Raw genomic sequence first — 19,676 nt, forward strand, 5'->3', positions numbered from 1 at the left:
GAGAGAGAGAGAGAGGCTATGGTTTGCATGTTTTTCATTTTTCAGAACAATTCTAATCTTGTTTTATTTGTCACATACAGAGTTAGCAGATGTTAATGCATATGTAGCGAAATGCTTGTGCTTCTAGTTTCAACAGTGCAGTAATATCTAACATGTAATATCTAACAATTCCCGACAAATACCTACTACACACACATCTAACAACTAATCTAACAAGCCCCCACCAACCACCTAATACACACACAAATCGAAAAAAAGGGTGAATGACAATATGTACATATAAATATATGGATGAACGACGGCATCGCTGCAAAGGCATGATCCAGTAGAGGGTATAAAATGCAATATACATGTGATATGCTTAATGTAAGATATGTAACCATTATTAAAGTGACATTATTTAAAGGGGCATTGTTTAAAGTGACTAGTGATCCATTCGTTACAGTGTCCAGACATGCACCGCGATTGGGTCTCAATGTATACAGCAGCCTCTCTGAGTTAGTGATTGCTGTTTAGCAGTCAGATATATATGATTTTATCCACAACATTTTGGGGTAAATACCTGTGTAGGCCCCTAGTCCATTCTCTTTTAACAAATAAATACATAAATAAATAAAGCATTTAACAATAACCCCTCCTCTCATTCAATATATATATATATATATATACCTTGTTAAAAAACATAACTTTTATAATATACAATATATACATATTAACATGCATAGTTAGATATATAAAAAAGGCATTCTTTAGATTGTAATTTCAACTCACCTTCAAAATTCTCCATATGTTTAAAGGATTGCAGGAGCCTCTTACCGTCTATGTCTTTTCAGAGCAGCCACGCTACTGTGTCCTAACTGAGACATTGTATGAATTAACTTTTATAGGTCGGTGTGGATAGGTATCTTCTATGTTTAAGAGGACGGCGTGATTGACTGCGACAGCCACCCCATGGAGAGCACCTCACAACTGTTTTTCAAACATTTGTGAGGTGCTCTCCTGGGGTGTAAAACTTTTTGTTGATCCCCACCCAGAGAAAAAACACCTGTTGTTTGGGTATCCTTATATACAGTACATATAGCCCCCTACTGCTGAATTGATGAGAAAAAAACATTGGTTCAAACACACACACGCCCATCTTTCCCAGAATCCTTTCTCTTGTGTTGAGAAACCGAGACAGACAGATACAGAGAGAGAGAGAGAGAGAGAGAGAGAGAGAGACAGACAGATACAGAGAGAGAGAGAGAGAGAGAGAGAGAGAGAGAGAGAGAGAGAGAGAGAGAGAGAGAGAGAGAGAGAGAGAGAGAGAGAGAGAGAGAGAGAGAGAGAGAGAGAGAGAGAGAGATTCCATTCATTAAAGGTAAGATACAATTTTAAAACCCTTTATTTAATTCTAAATCTTTAGTACAGACCTTTTAAACATGTTATAATTATATATATTATATATATATTCGGAGTCAAACGCAGGACACAGGTGTTGAGCGAAACCACAGTGTTTTACTCAAAATAAATGCACAATTCCACAAATGGAAATAATCAGATACATACACGTATAAACCACAACCACTAATGCACAAACAATCACGGACAAAACAGAAATGAAAGCCAGAGGGTTAAATAGGGAACATGATGGGGGAATTGAAACCAGGTGTGTATAATACAGACAAAACAAAACGAAAGTGAAAAATGGATCGATGGTGACTAGAAAGCCGGTGACGTCGACCGCCGAACACCACCCGAACAAGGAGAAGGGCCGACTTCGGCGGAAGTCGTGACAGTACCCCTCCCCTGACGCGCGGCTCCAGCAGCGCGACGACACCGGCCTCGGGGACGACCCGGAGGGCGAGGTGCAGGGCGATCCGGGTGGAGACGGTGAAACTCTTGTAACATGGACGGATCTAGAATATCCTCCACCGGTACCCAGCATCTCTCCTCCGGACCGTACCCCTCCCACTCCACGAGGTACTGAAAGCCCCTCGCCCGACGTCTAGAATCCATGATGGCCCTTACGATATACGCCGGGACCCCCTCGATGTCAAGAGGGGGCGGAGGGACCTCAGACTGCTGGAGCGGACCAGCCACCACCGGCCTGAGGAGAGACACATGGAACGAGGGATTAATACGGTAATCAGGGAGGAGTTGTAACCTATAACAAACCTCGTTCAGTCTCCTCAGGACTTTAAATGGCCCCACAAACCGCGGACCCAGCTTCCGGCAGGGCAGATGAAGTGGTAGGTTTCGGGTCGAGAGCCAGACCCGATGGGGCCTCACTGCGGTGGCGGTCGGCACTCGCCTTTTGTCTCCTGATGGCCCGTTGTAACCGCACATGGGCAGCGTTCCAAGTCTCCTCTGAGTGCCGAAACCATTCATCCACCGCAGGAGCCTCAATCTGGCTCTGATGCCATGGTGCCAGGACCGGCTGGTAACCTAGCACACACTGAAACGGTGATAGGTTGGTAGAGGAGTGGCGGAGGGAGTTTTGGGCCATCTCCACCCAGGGGATGTAAGCTGCCCACTCCCCCGGCCGGTCCTGGCAATAGGACCTCAGAAACCTACCCACATCCTGGTTGACTCTTTCCACCTGCCCGTTGCTCTCGGGGTGGAAACCTGAGGTAAGGCTGACCGAGATCCCCAGGCGTTCCATAAACGCCCTCCAGACTCTAGACGTAAATTGGGGACCCCGATCAGAAACTATATCCTCAGGCACCCCGTAGTGCCGGAATACGTGGGTGAACAGAGCCTCCGCAGTTTGTAGAGCCGTAGGGAGACCGGGCAAAGGAAGGAGACGGCAGGACTCCGATCCACAACGACCAGGATCGTGGTGTTACCCTGCGACGGGGGAAGATCCGTCACAAAATCGACCGATAGGTGTGACCACGGTCGCTGTGGAACGGGAAGGGGTTGTAATTTCCCTCTGGGCAGATGTCTAGGTGCCTTGCACTGTGCACATACCGAACAGGAGGAAACATAAACCCGCACGTCCTTAGCTAAAGTGGGCCACCAGTACTTCCCAGCAAGGCAGCGCACCGTCCGACCGATACCAGGATGACCAGAGGAGGGTGACGTATGAGCCCAACAGATCAAACGATCGCGGACATCAAACGGAACGTACATACGCCCAGCTGGACAGTCAGGTGGAATGGGCTCTGAACGTGACGCCCGTTCGATGTCCGCGTCCACCAGGCGAGAGGCTGGAATGATGGGAGTGGGATCTGAGGACCTCTCCTCTGTATCATACAGCCGGGACAGTGCGTCTGCCTTAACGTTCTGGGAACCTGGTTTGTAGGAAAGGGTGAAATCAAAACGGGTGAAAAACATGGCCCACCTTGCCTGGCGAGGGTTCATTCTCTTCGCCGCCCGGATGTGGTTGGTTGGTTGGCTGGCAGACAGACAGACAGACAGACAGACAGACAGACAGACAGACAGACAGACAGACAGACAGACAGACAGACAGACAGACAGACAGACAGACAGACACAGAGACAGAGACAGAGACAGAGACAGAGACAGAGACAGACAGACAGACAGACAGACAGACAGACAGACAGACAGACAGACAGACAGACAGACAGAACATATATGGGCATAACCACGTGACACATAAAATACGTCATCAATCACTTTTTAATACATGCCGAATACTGTATTCTCTCTCTCCCCCCCCATGGCCCTCTGAAGAACAATATAGCTCTGTGCCCTCTGAAGAACAGGACAGCCCTGTGCCCCTCTGAAGAGCTCGGACCACTACAAGGTAATTCAGCGTTTGCTCTTATTGCACTACCTCAAAAGAAACTTATACAATATTGGTTATTGAGATGAAATTACTTTTCTTTTGGGGCTAGTTTCCCGGACACAGATTGAGCCTAATCCAGGACTGCATTTACGTACATTAGAATGTTGGTGATTAACAGGAGAAAAAAAACACATTGTATAGTTAGTATTGCATGCTGTTTAGTACTGGTCTTCGCCTGCTTCACACCATCCATATGGCTCTGACCACATTTTCGGTCTAGCATAAATTGGCTTTTAGGAGATTATACATTTCCTGAGGTCAGTTAACATGACCATTATAGCATTTGCTTTTAATTTAATTACAAATTCTTAAATTCTGTGAAAAACAAGGTTTAAGCCTGCGTTTACCACAGACCTTGTTTTCAATGTTGATCTAAAAACACAATTTTCCCATAGGATTTGTCCAACGAACCATGGCGGAGTTTGTGCCATTACTAATGCTCTCTATAGCAGCTGGGTCTGGCCTACCTAGTTAATTGAATACAACATATTTTCCAGGGAGTGGTAGTCTTCCCTTCCTTCTCAAACCTCATTGTGGCTGCTTTGTGTGATGTATTGTCTCTACCCTTTTGCCTTTTGTGCTGTTGTCTGTGCCAAATAATGTTTGTACCATGTTTTGTGCTGCTACCATGTTGTGTTGCCATGTGTTGCTGCCTTGCTAGGTTGTCTTAGGTATCTCTTTATGTCGTGTTGTCTCTCTTGTTGTGATGTGTGTTTTGTCCTATATTTATATTGTTTTAATTTTTTTATTTTAATCCCTGGCCTTTTGCCTTTTTGTAGGCCGTCATTGTAAATAAGAATTTGTTCTTAACTAGGGTAGGGGGCAGCATTCAGAATTTTGGATGAAAAGCATGCCCAAATTAAACTGCCTGCTACTCAGGCCCAGAAGATATGATATGCACATAACTGGTAGATCTGGATAGAAAACACTCTAAAGTTTCCAAAACTGTTAAAATAGTGTCTGTGAGTATAACAGAACTGATTTGGCAGGCGAAAACCTGAGAAAAATCAATTCAGGAAGTAGTTTTTCTTTTGGTTTTGTAGTTTTCTATTCAATGCCATTACAGTATCCATTGACTTAGGACTCAAATTGCAGTTCCTATGCCTTCCACTAGATGTCAACAATCTTTAGAAATAGTTTCAGGCTTGTATTCTGAAAAATTAGGAAGTAAGAGCAGTCGGAATGAGTGGACCCTAAAGTGTCACAGAGCTTTTTCATGCGCACGACCGAGAGAGTACCTTTCTTGTTTACCTTTTATATTGACAACGTTATTGTCCGGTTTAAATATTATCGATTATTTAGGCTAAAAACAACCTGAGGATGGAATATAAACATCGTTTGACATGTTTCTATGAACTTTACGGATACAATTTGGATTTTTTTCTGCCTGTTTTGACTGTTTGAGCCTGTGGATTACTGAAGGAAACGCGCAAACAAAACAGAGGTTTTTGGATATAAAGAGACTTTATCGAACAAAAGGAACATTTATTGAGTAAATTAATGTCTGCTGAGTGCAACCATATGAAGATCAAAGGTAAGGGATTAATTTTATCTCTATTTCTGACTTGTGTAACTCTTCTACTTGGCTGGTTACTGTTTGTAATGATTTGTCTGCTGGGCTATGTTCTCAAATAATCGTAAGGTATGCTTTCGCCGTAAAGCATTTTTAAAATCTGACACCGTGGTTGGATTCACAAGAAGTTCATCTTTAAACCTATGTAAAATGTTTTGTTTTCTGAATTTTTATAATGAGTATTTCTGTATTTGAATTTGGCGCCCTGCAGTTTCACTGGCTGTTGAAGAGGTGGGACGCTACCGTCTCACGTACCCTAGAGAAGTTGTTCTTAACGGACTTTCCTAGTTAAATAAAAACACAGGACAGCCCTGTGCCCCTCTGAAGAACCATTTTATCCACTGGCACAATGAATGTTTCCTCCCCAAGTACTGTGAGTACCCCTATACATTTTCTTTCATTACTATGAAGAGTCAATCACATACACGATCACATTATTACACATCAATGTGATTTTACTCCTTGCTTGGACTAACTCATTCTTTGTTCTTTTGTCTAACTGTGTGTTTTTTTTGTCTTCCCAGTCAAATCCTGTCCTGCCCTTAGTGGAGGAGTTGGGCTCTTCTCCAACATCATCCATCCATGATTAACTTTTTTCTGCACTGAAGCCTCTGAACACCTCAAGCCTGTCCTGCACTGAAGTCAAGCCTCCAAACACCTACTCATGCCTCATACAATCACTTCTGCCCTTCCCAACAGTGTAAGTAGCTCTCTCATTCCCATTCCCCATAATTTTTTTACTATAAATGTCTTTAAGAAACATTTCCGGTTAAAATAATTTGTCTTTGATGATTTTTCAAATGCGCTTTGTTGTTCGGTTCGAGCCTATACCGTGGTTCTTCCATCCTTCCTCACTCTTTCAAGTCACCAGCCTCCACTGGTTTCTATACATGGTAAGGAAAAACTCGGGGCCTGTTATCTTTCATTATATCAGCTGGGAATTCAGCCTGACCTGTCTTTATTCTGTTTCTCTGATCCACCCGGTGGTCTTTTCCACAGGAGGTCATCTTGATCTCGATGTCCAACCTGAGGAAGAAAATCGCAGCCACATTTCCAGACAAGGCCAACGGTTCGTAACAGGAAGTGGCCACTGACAAACCATCACTGAAAGGAAGTCAAAATGACTAATAATTCACACCTTTTATATACTTCTGGGATCAAATGAATGGACATTCTGTGCCATCAGCATTTTTTATTCAAGGATAGAAGATCACAGCACAAGGGAAGAATCATGAGATATTCTTGGTGGTACTCCTTGTCTTTTGTATCTGGTCAGTAGGTGTGTTCCATCTATATCCACTGTTACCCTTTTGTCTTATGTTTCTACTATCCTCTGTGTATAGGATTCCATGCAAATGTAAACGTCATGTACATGCATCTTTTTTCAAATGTTATTTGTTCTCAAGACACACATTACAGAACATTCATGAAGAATAACAAGTCAATCTGCACAATGCTAACAAATAACGCAATACATTCTTTTGGATCGTTCAAACTCTAACAGCTGCATGCCTCGGGATGTCACAGAGGTAAAGGGTCAAAGATGACGAGACAATGTTTGTCTGTGTCATGGTTTGACAGGATAAAATGAACTCTGCATCCAGTACAGCACAGTTGTGTGAATGCCTGAACCTCACACACCCCTACATTCAACAGGCATGTTATGATTCCATTGGGTTGGCACGAGCCAACCTACAGTGCTATAAATGTAAGCTTAAAGTGTTCTGATGTTGGCATTTTTACTGTGTTAAGTGAAAGCCACACAAGGTTTGATTGGATAACGTAATGCAACAAACATGTCACCTAATTTGAGCCATACTGTCTATAAGCATATGTCTCTGAAATGAATTCCTTTAACGTCTTGGATAATACAATCTCCCCTCAGTATGAGAAAGTTGATATTATATTGTATTATAACATTTGCTTTTAAGGACTTTTTTTAAACAAACATTAGAAACATGTAAAAATATTTTTGTTGTCGTTTCTATTTACAATAAACATCAGTTGCCCTATAATTAGAAATGTGTTTTTTATTTTATAAAGCTAGCTATAAAAAAAGCATAAAATCAAAGGTTTCCATGAGTTATAGTTGTTTTCTGTGTACAGCAAGAGTGTGGAATTTCATTTTCTACTGTACACAGAAAAACAGTATTAACTCCAGTAAAACTTAGATTTGACACTTTTTTGTAGCTAGCTTTGTAAAATAAAAAACACATTTCTAATTTATATTACTGGTTACAAACCAAGCTCACAGCTTCATATGTGAAAGAAATACTTAGTCATCACAGGGCTACAGTAATTCCCAAGAACAATTACTACCATTCAGAGAAGGGGGCATACCTTGTGAGAGGAACCAGTCATCTCACCATGTGGGGTGAGTGAAGGTGATATTATACTGCTTGGCCCAGTGTGCAAACACCTGTTTCTCCGTGATGAACCGATGGTGGGGCCCCTTTCGGCCCTTCTCGTTCTGCAGGTAGGTGACACACTCTTCTGGGCCCCTGGGCTTGTAGTAGTGGTAGGGCATCTTCTTGGGCTGGGGCTTTTTTCTAGGAGAAGGGGCGTTACAAATGATTGCATTGACAATGTGCTCCAAGACAATCAGCATACATAAATGGGTAGCAATAACTCTATGGCTCCTTTGTAGACAAGAAAGATAGATACCCGCACACAGTCGAATGCTCCCCTCGCTGTTTTACAGTGCAACGTTTCGACCCAAAAGTCTTCGTCATGCTTCTTTCATAGAAACACAATCATAATACATAATATTACATTGTGTATATGAAAGCAATCCTGTCAATTGCAGACAATGGTTTCATAATAACCAGTATTATAGATGAACCATTTGCTCACTGAACACATTTAGGATTACACAATGTAATAGTTTGATTTAAGTGATTGATAGATTGCTATTAGTGATTTATCATTATGTTTAGCCTTGTTCATACTCACCCACAGTGACTGGGTGGAACCATCCCGTACACTTTAATATTGTCACACATCTCTATGGCGATCACCATGGTGAACCAGCCAGTGCTCAACCAGGACTGAGACTTCGCTCTTTGGAAGGAAACCGTAGGATAAAATGTTAGTGAGAAAAAAATAATTATTAAGAAGAAAGCTTTTGTATTTCTTGATAGGGGCATTTCTATCATTAGATACCAGGAAAATCCTCATGTTGTGATCATCATCATTAAGAAATGTAATTAGAATTCAATTATAATTTGTATTCATGAATTGAAGCTGAATTCCATATTGAATTGAAATTTCATGAAACTGAATTAATTTTGCATTATCCCCATTGTTCTATCCTTATTCCCACCTTCATCCCTTTTACCCACCTGTCTCGCCCAGTCTCTTTCTGAAAGAGTGTATCAAACTTATGCATCTTGCTGGGCGTGATTGTGAAGCTGGACAGGTTACTGTAGGTCATGCTCACTCTCTGGATCAGACGGTACAGCGTTCCTTTAGCTTCTCTACCAATCTTGGTGGGCGGTCCCCAGAATATGACCGCAGAGTTTGCTTTATGATCCGTGTGGTTGAGAAACTCGGTGGGCCGCCTGACCACCCTGAACACGCTGGAGTGGGCCACCACTCTGAGAGTGGTCCGGTTGCCCACGTCACGCTCGAACCCTGTGGTGGGGGCGTCATTCATACGGATCACACACTGGGTGCGGTCGATTTCCGGTCCGGCCCCGCTGCCCAGTACGTGGCTGGAGCTGGTCACCAGAGCACAGTGGTGGCAGTGCAGGGTCATATTCTGGAGAGGGGAATGGAGAAATGTCAGAAAATATATACAGTATATAATTCTCTTTCTCTCATGCGGGTCGTTCCATGAAATGAGTCCCCGTTTATCCATTTGATATTTAAGTGGATTTTAAAAGCCTGCTATATTAAATGAAGTGCCCTTTAATATAGACCACATGCAACATGCAATACATCTGATTTTTATATGAATAATGACTTGCCAAAATGTATGTCCCTCTGTGCACTCTGATTTCTCGGGAAGATTTTAACCCACGTAACCCCAAAAACTCTCATTTGAATATATGTTTTTTAAAAGATTTTCAAATTAAACATTTAACATCTAATAGTCAAATCATAGTTCAAAAGCAGGTGAGCTGTTTCTACTGGTGTTTTGTAGTGTAAAATTAAGTGGGTCGAGCATAACACGTCAACCCTTTTACCCATAGACAGACAGTTGCCCCTCACAAGCTCTAAGAAATCCATAGATAGACATTCAGTTGCTCCTCCCTGTTGCACACAACAACCTAGCTAGCCTAGATGTTCTGAGAACCATATTTTTCTTACAGTGCATTCAGAAAGTATTCAAACCCCTTGACTTTTTGAACATTTTGTTACAGCCTTATTCTAAAATTGATCAAATAAAACATTTATCCTCATCAATCTACACACAATACCCCATAATGACAATGTAAAAAACAGGTTTAGAATTTTTTTCAAATTTAGAAAATAAAAAACACATACCTTATTTACATAAGTATTCAGACCTTTTGCTATGAGACACGAAATTTGGGCTCAGGTATATCCTGTTTCCATTGATCATCCTTGAGATGTTTCTACAACTTGGAGTCCACCTGTGGTAAATTCAGTTAATTGGACATGATTTGTAAAGACACACACCTGTCTATATAAAAAGGACCCACAGTTGACAGTGCATGTCAGAGCAAAAACCAAGCCATGAGGTTCAAGGAATTGTCTGTAGCTCTGAGACAGGATTGTGTGTAGGCACAGCTCTGGGGAAGGATACCAAAAAATGTCTGGAGCATTGAAAGTCCAAGAACACGGTGGCCTCCATCATTCTTAAATGGAAGAAATTTGGAACCACCAAGACTCTTCCAAGAGCTGGCCACCCAGCCAAACTGAGCAATCAGGGGAGAAGGGCCTTGGTCAGGGAGGTGAGCAAGAACTTGATGGTCACTGACAGAGCTCCAGAGTACCTCTGTGGAGATGGGAGAATCTTCCAGAAGGACAACCATCTCTGCAGCACTCCACCAATCAGGCCTTTATGGTAGACTGGCAAGATGGAAGCCACTCTTAAAAACGCACATGACAGCCCTCTTGGAGTTTGCCAAAAGGCACCTAAAGGACTATCAGACCATAAGAAACAAGATTCTTTGGTCTGATGAAACTAAGATTGAACTCTTTGGCCTGAATGCCAAGCGTCACGTCTGGAGAAAATCTGGCACCATCCCTACTGTGAAGCATGTTGGTGGCAGCATCATGCTGTGGGGATGTTTTTCAGCGATAGGGACTGGGAGATTAGTCAGGATCAAGAGAAAGGTGAGCGGCGCAAAGTACAGAGAAATCCTTGATGAAACCTTCTCCAGAGCGCTCAGGACCTCAGACTTGGGCGAAGGCTCACCTTCCAACAGGACAACAACCCTAAGCACACAGCCAAGACAACGGAGGAGTGGCTTTGGGACAAGTCTCAATGTCCTTGAGTGGCCCAGCCAGAGCCCGGACTTGAACCCGATTGAACATCTCTGGAGAGACCTGAAAATAGTTGTGTAGTGATGCTCCCCATCCAACCTGACAGAGCTTGAGAGGATTTGCAGAGAATGGGAGGAACTCCCCAAATACAGGTGACAAGCTTGTAGCATCATACCCAAGAAGCCTTGAGGTTGTAATCGCTGCCAAAGGTGCTTCAACAAAGTACTGAGTAAAGGGTCTGAACACTTAATAGATATTTCCATTTTTTGGGTACTTTGTCGATTGATGAGAAAAAAATGATGTAATACAATTTAGAATAGGGCTGTAACGTAACAAAATATTGAAAATGTTAAGAGGCCTGAATACTTCCCGAATGCACTGTAGGTGGGAATTTCAGTACTTCAGCATAGCGTTTTCTCATGGTTCTATTTAATGTCATGTTCTGAGAAACTTCCATAAAAACATTGGTAACGTTCAAAGAACATTCTAAGAATGTTACTTAAAATCCTACATTCCAATCTCAGCTTCAACAAAACTCTCAATCTATCTTGTTTTTTTTTTTAAATAACGTTCCCAAGGTAAACAGACTATTTCTCAGGTCCAGATCGTAGAATATGCATATAATTTACAGATTAGGATAGAAAACTCCAAAGTTTCCAAAACTGTCAAAATATTGTCTGTGAGTATAACAAAACTGATTCTGCAGGCGAAAACCTGAGAAAATCTAACCCGGAAGTGATATTCTTTTTTAAAAATCTGTGTTTCCTGGCCAGTCTTTCTTCCATTTAAAGGGGTATCAACCAGATTCCTTTTCCAATGGCTTCCTCAGGCTGTGACCAGGCTTTAGACATAGTTTCAGGCTTTTATTTTGAAAAATTTACGAGATTTTTCAAAAGTAGTCAGGTGTCCTCTGAATAGTTCCTGTGCGCGAGAGGGGAGCTCTCCATTTTCCTTTTCTCTCTTATTGAATAGGTTACGGTCCGGTTGAAATATTATCGATTATGTTTGTTAAAAACAACCTGAGGATTGATTATAAAAATTATTTGACATGTTTCTACTAACATTACGGATACCTTTTGGAATTTTTGTCGAACGGAACGAGGCTTTGGTTTTCTGAACATAACGCGCAACCTAAATGCCGTTTTTTTGTTATAAAAGTAATATTTATCGAACAAAAAGAACATTTATTGTGTAACTGGGAGTCTCGTGAGTGCAAACATCCGAAGATTATCAAAGGTAAGTGATTAATTTTATTGCTTTTCTGACTTTCGTGACCATGCTAATTTGGGGCTAGCTGTTGTAGCATTGATTGATACACTCACAAAAGCTTGGATTTCTTTCTCTGTAAAGCATATTTTCAAAATCTGACACGATAGGTGGATTAGAAACAAGCTAAGCTGTGTTTTGGTATATTTCACTTGTGATTGCATGATTATAAATATTTTTAGTAATATTTTTGAATTTGGTGCCCTGCAATTCAGCGGTTGTTTAGGGAAATGATCCCGCTAAAGGGATCTGTGCGCAGAGGTTAAAAGTCTTATTGAAACATGTTCTCAATACATTAATTACCTTCAAAACAACCAGTAATTTCCATTCTCAAACGTTAATGAAACCTCCCTGCAACCTAAAAATGTACATTCCCAGAACAGCTGAAATTGACCTTAACGTTCTCAGAACGTGTAAAAAACGTTTTGTTTTACCGGTCAGGAAACGTATGGCTTTGTTCCCAGAACCAACCGGAAACCAAAAACGTTCCCACAACTTCCAAGGAACCAAATGTGCTAGCTGGGAAGCTTCCATTCCCTTGTCACAAAGGGATTTACAGCTGATTTTAAGTCAACCCTGCTACTTTATTTGGCACATTATAGGCACTTTACTTGTCTTTTTTTATTGTATCTCTTGAGATGGGAAAACATTTTAATTATTAAGTTGAACATGTGCGTTGAGTTGAACGTTTTTTCCCCCCCACCAAGTTACACTACACAAAAGGGACACATTTAATGAAAGACCCATGCACAAATATGAACATACACTGCACATGTACTGTAAACAAGCACACCACAATTATACACAGCTATATGAACACAGTTGTATGGACTGTGCAAAAGTTTTACTTCATTTTGGACTTGATGTTCCTGCATTTTTTGTTTTTGGGCTGTGCATGATTGTGTCTATGAATCATGCAGTACGTAGCTACATTTAACCAGTGTTAAAAAAAAATTATCCACCGATACAACTTGATGCCGCAAGTGTGAGCGGGAACATGGTTCAAATTACACCTAGACTTTTGGAGGTGGCCTAAAAATAGTTGACCCTTTGGGGGAAGCAAATAGTAAAGTTTAGGCTTGTGGGTGGGTGTACTTTTATATGTTATACTGATTGTTACAAGGGTGCCCTGCACATTAATATGATTATTACCACCATATTATTATGGTGGGTAAGTTGAGCTAAAGGGATATATTGAGCCACTCGTTAATAGGAAACCATACATAAAATTAATAATTTGACCAAATATTTAGGAAGAGGTCATCATTCCATAGAGTCTGTGAAGGATAAAATCACATGGAAAAAGTGAAAGTTAGGTCCAAAGAATTTGTTAGAGGTTTTATGATGCTTGTATAAAAACTAAAGTAGATCATTTTAAGATTGTTCTGTACATCAGTTGGGGTCTCTATAAGCTTCAATATGAGGTCCTAAACCTAGCATGAAAGTGCATCCTTGCAGTGGTGTAAAGTACTTAAGTAGAAATACTTTAGTCATTTTTGGGGATATTGATATTTTACTACTTTTTACATCACTACATTCCTAAAGAAAATAATGTACTTTTTACTCCTTACATTTTCCTAGACACCCAAAAGTACTCGTTACATTTTGAATGCTTAGCAGGACAGGAAAATGGTAAAAAAATCACACACTTATCAAGAGAACGTTCATGGTCATCCTTACTTCCTCTGATCTGGCAGACTCAATAAACACAAATACTTGATTTGTAAATTATGTCTGAGCATTGGAGTGTGCCTCTGGCTATCAATAAATACATAAAACATCTTAGTATAAGCAATTTTAAATGATTTATACTTTTACACTTATCCTTAAGATATTTTAGCAATTACAATTTACTTTTGATACTTAAGTATATTTAAAAACAAAAAACAAATACTTTTAGACTTTTACTCTAGTAGTATTTTACTGGGTGACTTTCAATTGAGTCATTTTCTATTAAGGTATCTTTACTTTTACTCAAGTATGACTTGTAACTGTGGACTAATATAGTAAATGTTTGCCATAGGGTAAGTTGAGCCAATGGCCATAGAGTAAGTTGAGCCAATGGTCATAGGGTAAGTTGAGCCAATGGCCATAGGGTAAGTTGAGCCAATGGCCATAGGGTAAGTTGAGCCAATGGCCATAGGGTAAGTTAAGCAAATTGAAGTGTTTTCTACCCAGGCGTAATGCAAGGCATTATCACGGAGATATGAGGTAACAACAGTGCCTATGTTAAAACTTCTCTGGGATAGGTGGGACGGTAGCGTCCCACTTGACCAAAATCCAGAAAAAATGTAGCGCGCCAAATTCAAATATATTACTATAAAAATCTATCTTTCATGAAATCACACATGAAAGACACCAAATTAAAATTACACATGTTGTGAATCCAGCCAACATGTCTGATTTCAAAAAGGATATACGGGGAAAGCACACCAAACAATTATGTTAGCTCAGTACATAGCCACAGAAAAACACAGCCATTTTCCCAGCAAAAGATAGTAGTATCAAAAAGCAGAAATAGAGATAAAACTAATCACTAACCTTTGATGATCTTCATCAGATGACACTCATAGGACATCATGTTACACAATACATTTATGTTTTGTTCGATAATGTGCATATTTATATCCACAGATCTCGGTTTACATTGGCGCCATGTTCAGAAATGCCTCTAAAATATCCAGAGTAATTGCAGAGAGCCACGTCAAATAACAGAAATACTCATCATAAACTTTGATGAAAGATACATGTTTTACACAGAATTAAAGATACACTTGTTCTTAATGCAACCGCTGTGTCAGATTTTTTAAAAACTTTACGTAAAAAGCACACCATGCAATAATCTGAGACAGCGCTCAGATTTTACAACATTTCTCCGCCATGTTGGAGTCAACAGAAATACGAAATTACATCATAAATATTCCCTTACCTTTGATTATGTTCATCAGAATGCACTGCCAGGAATCCTAGTTCCACAATAAATCGTTGTTTTGTTCGATAATGTCCATTACTTATGTCCAATTAGCTAATTTTGCTAGCATGTGTAGTACACGTGTCCAAACGTTCGCGCAGATGCAGGCAAACGTCGGACGAAAACTTCAAAGAGTTATATTACAAGTCGAATAAACTGGTCAAACTTAGTAAAGAATCAATCTTCAGGATGTTGTTATCATATATATCCAATAACGTTCCAACCGGAGCATTTCTTCATGTCTGTATAAGTAATGGAACGCAAGGCAAAATCATGAGGAAAGCGCGTGAGCAAGAACTGGCAATCTGCCAGACCAGTGACTGAAACACCTCCCATTCGGCCCCACATCACACTAGAGGCTTCATGCAGCGTTCTGCAGACTGTTGACATCTAGTGGAAGGCGTAGGAAGTGCAAACAGATCCATATATTACAGGGAATTGAATAGGCGATGACTTTAACATCGACCCTTCTCAGAATTCTCACTTCCTGTTTGGATTTTTTCTCAGGTTTTTGCCTGCCATATGAGTTCTGTTATATTCACAGACATCATTCAAACAGTTTTAGAAACTTCAGAAAGTTTTTTCTATCCAATAGTAATAATAATATGCATATATTAGCATCTGGGACAGAGTAGGAGGCAGTTCACTATGGGCACGCAATTCATCCAAAAGTGAAAATGCTGCCCCCTATATCAAAGAAGTTAAAAAAAATAAAAAAGGTTAGTATGTGTAAGTAAGTGTTTGTTATGTGGTAAGCCAGTGTTAAAATATGCTTCAAACTATTAAAAAGACAAAAAAGTGGTTGGGATTGTGTTAAATTGTGTCTGGGAAATAAAGATATACATAGTTTAAAAAGGTAGTGGTAATACTTAATTCAGTACTGACATTTTGGCTTAACTTACCCTGTGCCACAGCTCAACTTACCTCATACCTGTAATGTTTATATTAATTCTTGAGGGATACACAACATCCTGAAATATGTAGATATCTTTGTTAGAAACAATACCATATCTCCCTAGACGGCTCATTTACCCCACTCTCCACTACCTGTTTGTAGTGTACTGTCTGTTCTGATTAAATACTTGTTCTGCCCTATGAGCACAAGATGTTGAAAAAAAATATATGTTTGGTTGAGCTCCCATGTGTTTTATATTAGAGTGGCCTTCTTGACCAGGTCTCCAGGATCAAATAGAGGTTCCATAGAATTTCTCTGTAATTGTAATTCCAACCCTGAGTGTGAGTTACCTTGTTTCCATAGACAGCAACATAGCCCTCCTTCCCTGCCCATTTCTTGAGGTTGGTGACCTTGATGGCGTGATGAGGCGTGGACGCCCTGAAGGGACTGTATAAGGGGCTGATGTCGTTGCCACTGTTGGAGCTATATAGGATGAGGAGGGTCATCAGGAGGAAGATGGCTCCGAAGATCACCATCTTCTGGCTCTGCTGCCCTTGCTGGAAAAGATGAGGGGGTACATGTAAATTATATACATCAATAGTTATTGCTGTGTTGTATGTTATTCTTTAGTGACAGACTGTTACAGCAAGGTAACAAATCGATTAACTGGCCAGCGTGTACACTGTATTTGGTTCTGGGTGCCGAGATCAATGTTAGCGCTTTGTTGTCGATCTGACTGTTCAAATAAGGCTGTTCAAATCCCATTTGCAGGGCAAACTGGTGACTTACAGTGCATTCAACTCCTTGACTTTTTCCACATTTTGTTATGTTACATCCTTATTCTAAAGTTGATTAAATTGTTATAAAAAAACTATAATATATTTTAACTGAAATATTACATTTACATAAGTATTCAGACCCTTTACTCAGTACTTTGTTGAAGCACCTTCGCCAACAATTACAGCCTTGAGTCTTCTTGGGTATGACACTACAAGCTTGGCACACCTGTATTTGAGGAGTTTGTCCCATTCTTCTGTCCAGGCTCTGGCTGGGCCATTCAAGGGTATTCAGAGACTTGTCCCGAAGCCAGTCCTGCATTGTCTTGGATGTGTGCTTAGGGTTGTTGTCCTGTTGGAATGTGAAGCGTCACCCCAGTCTGAGGTCCTGACCACTCTGGAGCAGGTTTTCAAAAAGGAATTCTCTGTACTTTGCTCCGTTCATCTTTCCCTTGATACTGACTAGTCTCCCAGTCCCTGCTGCTGAAAAACATTCCCACAGCATGATGCTGCCACCACCATGCTTCACCGTGGGGATGGTGCCAGGTTTCCTACAGATGTGACGCTTGGCATTCAGGTCAAAGAGTTTGATTTTGGTTTCATCAGACCAGAGAATATTGTTTCTCATGGTTGGAGAGTCCTTTAGGTGCCTTTTTGCAAACTCCAAGAGGGCTGTCATGTGCATTTTACTGAACAGTGGCTTCCGTTTGGCCACTCTACCATAAAGGCCTGATTGGTGGAGTGCTGCAGAGACGGTTATCCTTCTGGAAGGTTCTCCCATCTCCACATAGGTACTCTGTAGCACTGTCAGAGTGACCATTGGGTTCTTGGTCACCTCCCTGACCAAGGCCCTTCTCCCCTGATTGCTCAGTTTGGCTGGGCGCCCAGCTCTTGGAAGAGTCTTGGTGATTCCAAACTTCTTCCATTTAAGAATAATGGACGCTACAGTGTTCTTGGGGACGTTCAATGCTGCAGACCCTTCTTGGTACCCTTCCCCAGATCTGTGCCTCGACGCAATCCTGTCTCGGAGCTCTACCGACAATTCCTTTCACCCCATGGCTTGGTTTTCACTCTGACATGCATGGTCGACTGACAGGTGTGTGCCTTTCCAAATCATGTCCAATCAATTAAATTTACCACAGGTGGACTCCAATCAAGTTATCGGAACATCTCAAGGATGATCAACTGAAACAGGATTCACCGGAGCTCGATTTCAAGTCTCATAGCAAAGTGTCTGAATTCTTATGGAAATGTAATATGTTTTATACATTTGTAGAAATGTATAAAAAACAGTTTTTGCTTTGTCATTAAGGGGTATTGTGTGTAGGTTGATGAGGAACATGTTTTATTTAATCAATTTTAGAATAAGGTTGTAATGTAACAAAATGTGGAAAAAGGGGTCTGAATACTTTCCAAATGCACTATATTTCAAGATCAGGTTTATTTAGCATCTTTGCACCATATGTGACATACATAATGTTATGCTATAAAATTGTACAAAACATAGGCCTATTACGGACAGTGCATCAGTAATTATACTTGATAGCAAATTCTACAAAAACAGTTAATTGAATCTAGAAATAAGCATTTCAGGTGCCTTGTAATTATCTTTATGAACAGTAACTGAGGGTGTATCAATACTCAGAATTAACTTACCTTGTCAACTAGCCTCAGCCCCATGCTTCTAGATCAGGCTGAGCTACATCACATGTTATGTGCTTTTCTGGTCACCACCCCTGTCAAGAGGCAGATGATCCATAGTGAATACACACTCTAAATCTTTCATAGGCTGCTATGTGCGTGTGCTTACATTGTCAATACCATGTCACTAATCCTGTTGTAGGTCACAATTGTCATGGGAAATAATACGAAAGCAATATATTGTGCTGCAGAATAATCTATTGTGCTTATTGCATTGCAAAAAAATAAGGAAAATAAAAAACACATTGTGGTTGTCAAATTCTTGAGAAGTGTGCAATTCCGACTGATATCATAAATCAGCCTAGGCCCTATCTGTTTTACAGAACAGGTGCAGTGGTTAATCAAAAACCCCTGGTTTAAATAGAAAGGGATATTTGTTGCGCCCACTTCATTTTAGCGCACTGAAATCTGTTTGGACAAAACTGTTAATCCGAGCCTATCGAAACATATTAAACACTACAATCCAATAGAATAGAATAGAATAAAGCTATTACTATGGGAGACATCACAATTTTCCGTCAAAGACCTAAACCAGTTGCCTCACCGCTCACGCAGCCAGCCATCAGAGATGATTCGTGTTGACACCATAAATAGCTTTATTTTAAACCATAATAGCGGAAAATGGCGGTCATTCAACAATAACAGTGGATTAATGACAAAATGTAATGGAAACGAGGGTTGCTTACCAACTCAGAGTTTTATCCATATGAGATCCGTCCGTGCACCATTGACGTTTGATATGTCAGCGCTTGCCCCATCTTCCTGCACAATTGTAGGAGGGGACTGGCTCCCCAGCTAGCACATATTGTTCATTGGAAGTTGTTGGAACGTACGTTTTTGGTTTCCTATTGGTTCTGGGAAAGAAGTCATACGTGTTTTGACTGGTAAACAGAACATTTTTAAACATCCTGAGAACAGAAGTGAAAATTTCGCCTGTTCTTGGAACTTAATTTTTAGGTGCAGGGAGGTTCTGAGAACGTTTTACTATGGTTCCCTGAAAGTTTTCCTTCTGAGGTTTTATTAACGTCTGAGAATGGAAATTATAGGTTATTGGAGGTAATTAAATAACGTTATGAGATCATTCTCTAAATGTTGTGAATGTTTTGAACGTTTTGAACTAAATTTAAAGGATATATGGAGTTTTTTTAATAACTTCCTTAAAACTTTCACAGAATGTTTCAGTAAGACTTTTAATAACACTGCTAGCTTAGTTTAGGTTAACTGCTTTGAACTCCAAGCACAAATTA

The 19,676-nt window shown here is 40.6% G+C and overlaps 1 protein-coding gene across 6 annotated transcripts; it reads right to left on the bottom strand.

The window, feature by feature from the left end:
• Positions 1–5,591: 5,591 nt before the first annotated feature.
• LOC120021197 (alpha-N-acetylgalactosaminide alpha-2,6-sialyltransferase 6-like) lies at positions 5,592–19,270 on the bottom strand. Of its 6 annotated transcripts, XM_038964841.1 has the most exons (8): positions 19,116–19,263; positions 18,385–18,464; positions 16,303–16,509; positions 8,708–9,126; positions 8,319–8,426; positions 8,031–8,102; positions 7,707–7,915; positions 5,592–6,392 (listed from the first exon to the last, which is right to left on the bottom strand). In XM_038964841.1, the coding sequence occupies exons 2-7, from the start codon at positions 18,406–18,408 to the stop codon at positions 7,729–7,731; spliced, it is 1,017 nt and encodes a 338-aa protein (XP_038820769.1). In that variant the 5' UTR covers positions 18,409–18,464; positions 19,116–19,263; the 3' UTR covers positions 5,592–6,392; positions 7,707–7,728. The 6 variants fall into 6 exon arrangements, with proteins under 6 accessions (XP_038820769.1, XP_038820771.1, XP_038820768.1 ...); XM_038964843.1 differs by lacking the exon at positions 5,592–6,392 and having other exon boundaries at positions 6,535–7,915; positions 8,031–8,099; positions 19,116–19,265; XM_038964840.1 differs by lacking the exon at positions 5,592–6,392 and having other exon boundaries at positions 6,535–7,915; positions 19,116–19,260.
• Between the last annotated feature and the right edge of the window lie 406 nt (positions 19,271–19,676).

Source organism: Salvelinus namaycush, chromosome 26, assembly GCF_016432855.1.
Source record: "Salvelinus namaycush isolate Seneca chromosome 26, SaNama_1.0, whole genome shotgun sequence".
Taxonomy (NCBI): domain Eukaryota; kingdom Metazoa; phylum Chordata; class Actinopteri; order Salmoniformes; family Salmonidae; genus Salvelinus; species Salvelinus namaycush.

Coding starts and splice junctions, on each gene's coding strand:
- LOC120021197 (XM_038964841.1), bottom strand. CDS start 18,408: ATGGGGCTGAGGCTAGTTGACAAG. Junction 8,427..8,707: donor AAAGAGACTGGGCGAGACAG/GTGGGTAAAAGG, acceptor TTCCTTCCAAAG/AGCGAAGTCTCAGTCCTGGT. Junction 7,916..8,030: donor GAGCATTCGACTGTGTGCGG/GTATCTATCTTT, acceptor CCCTTCTCCTAG/AAAAAAGCCCCAGCCCAAGA.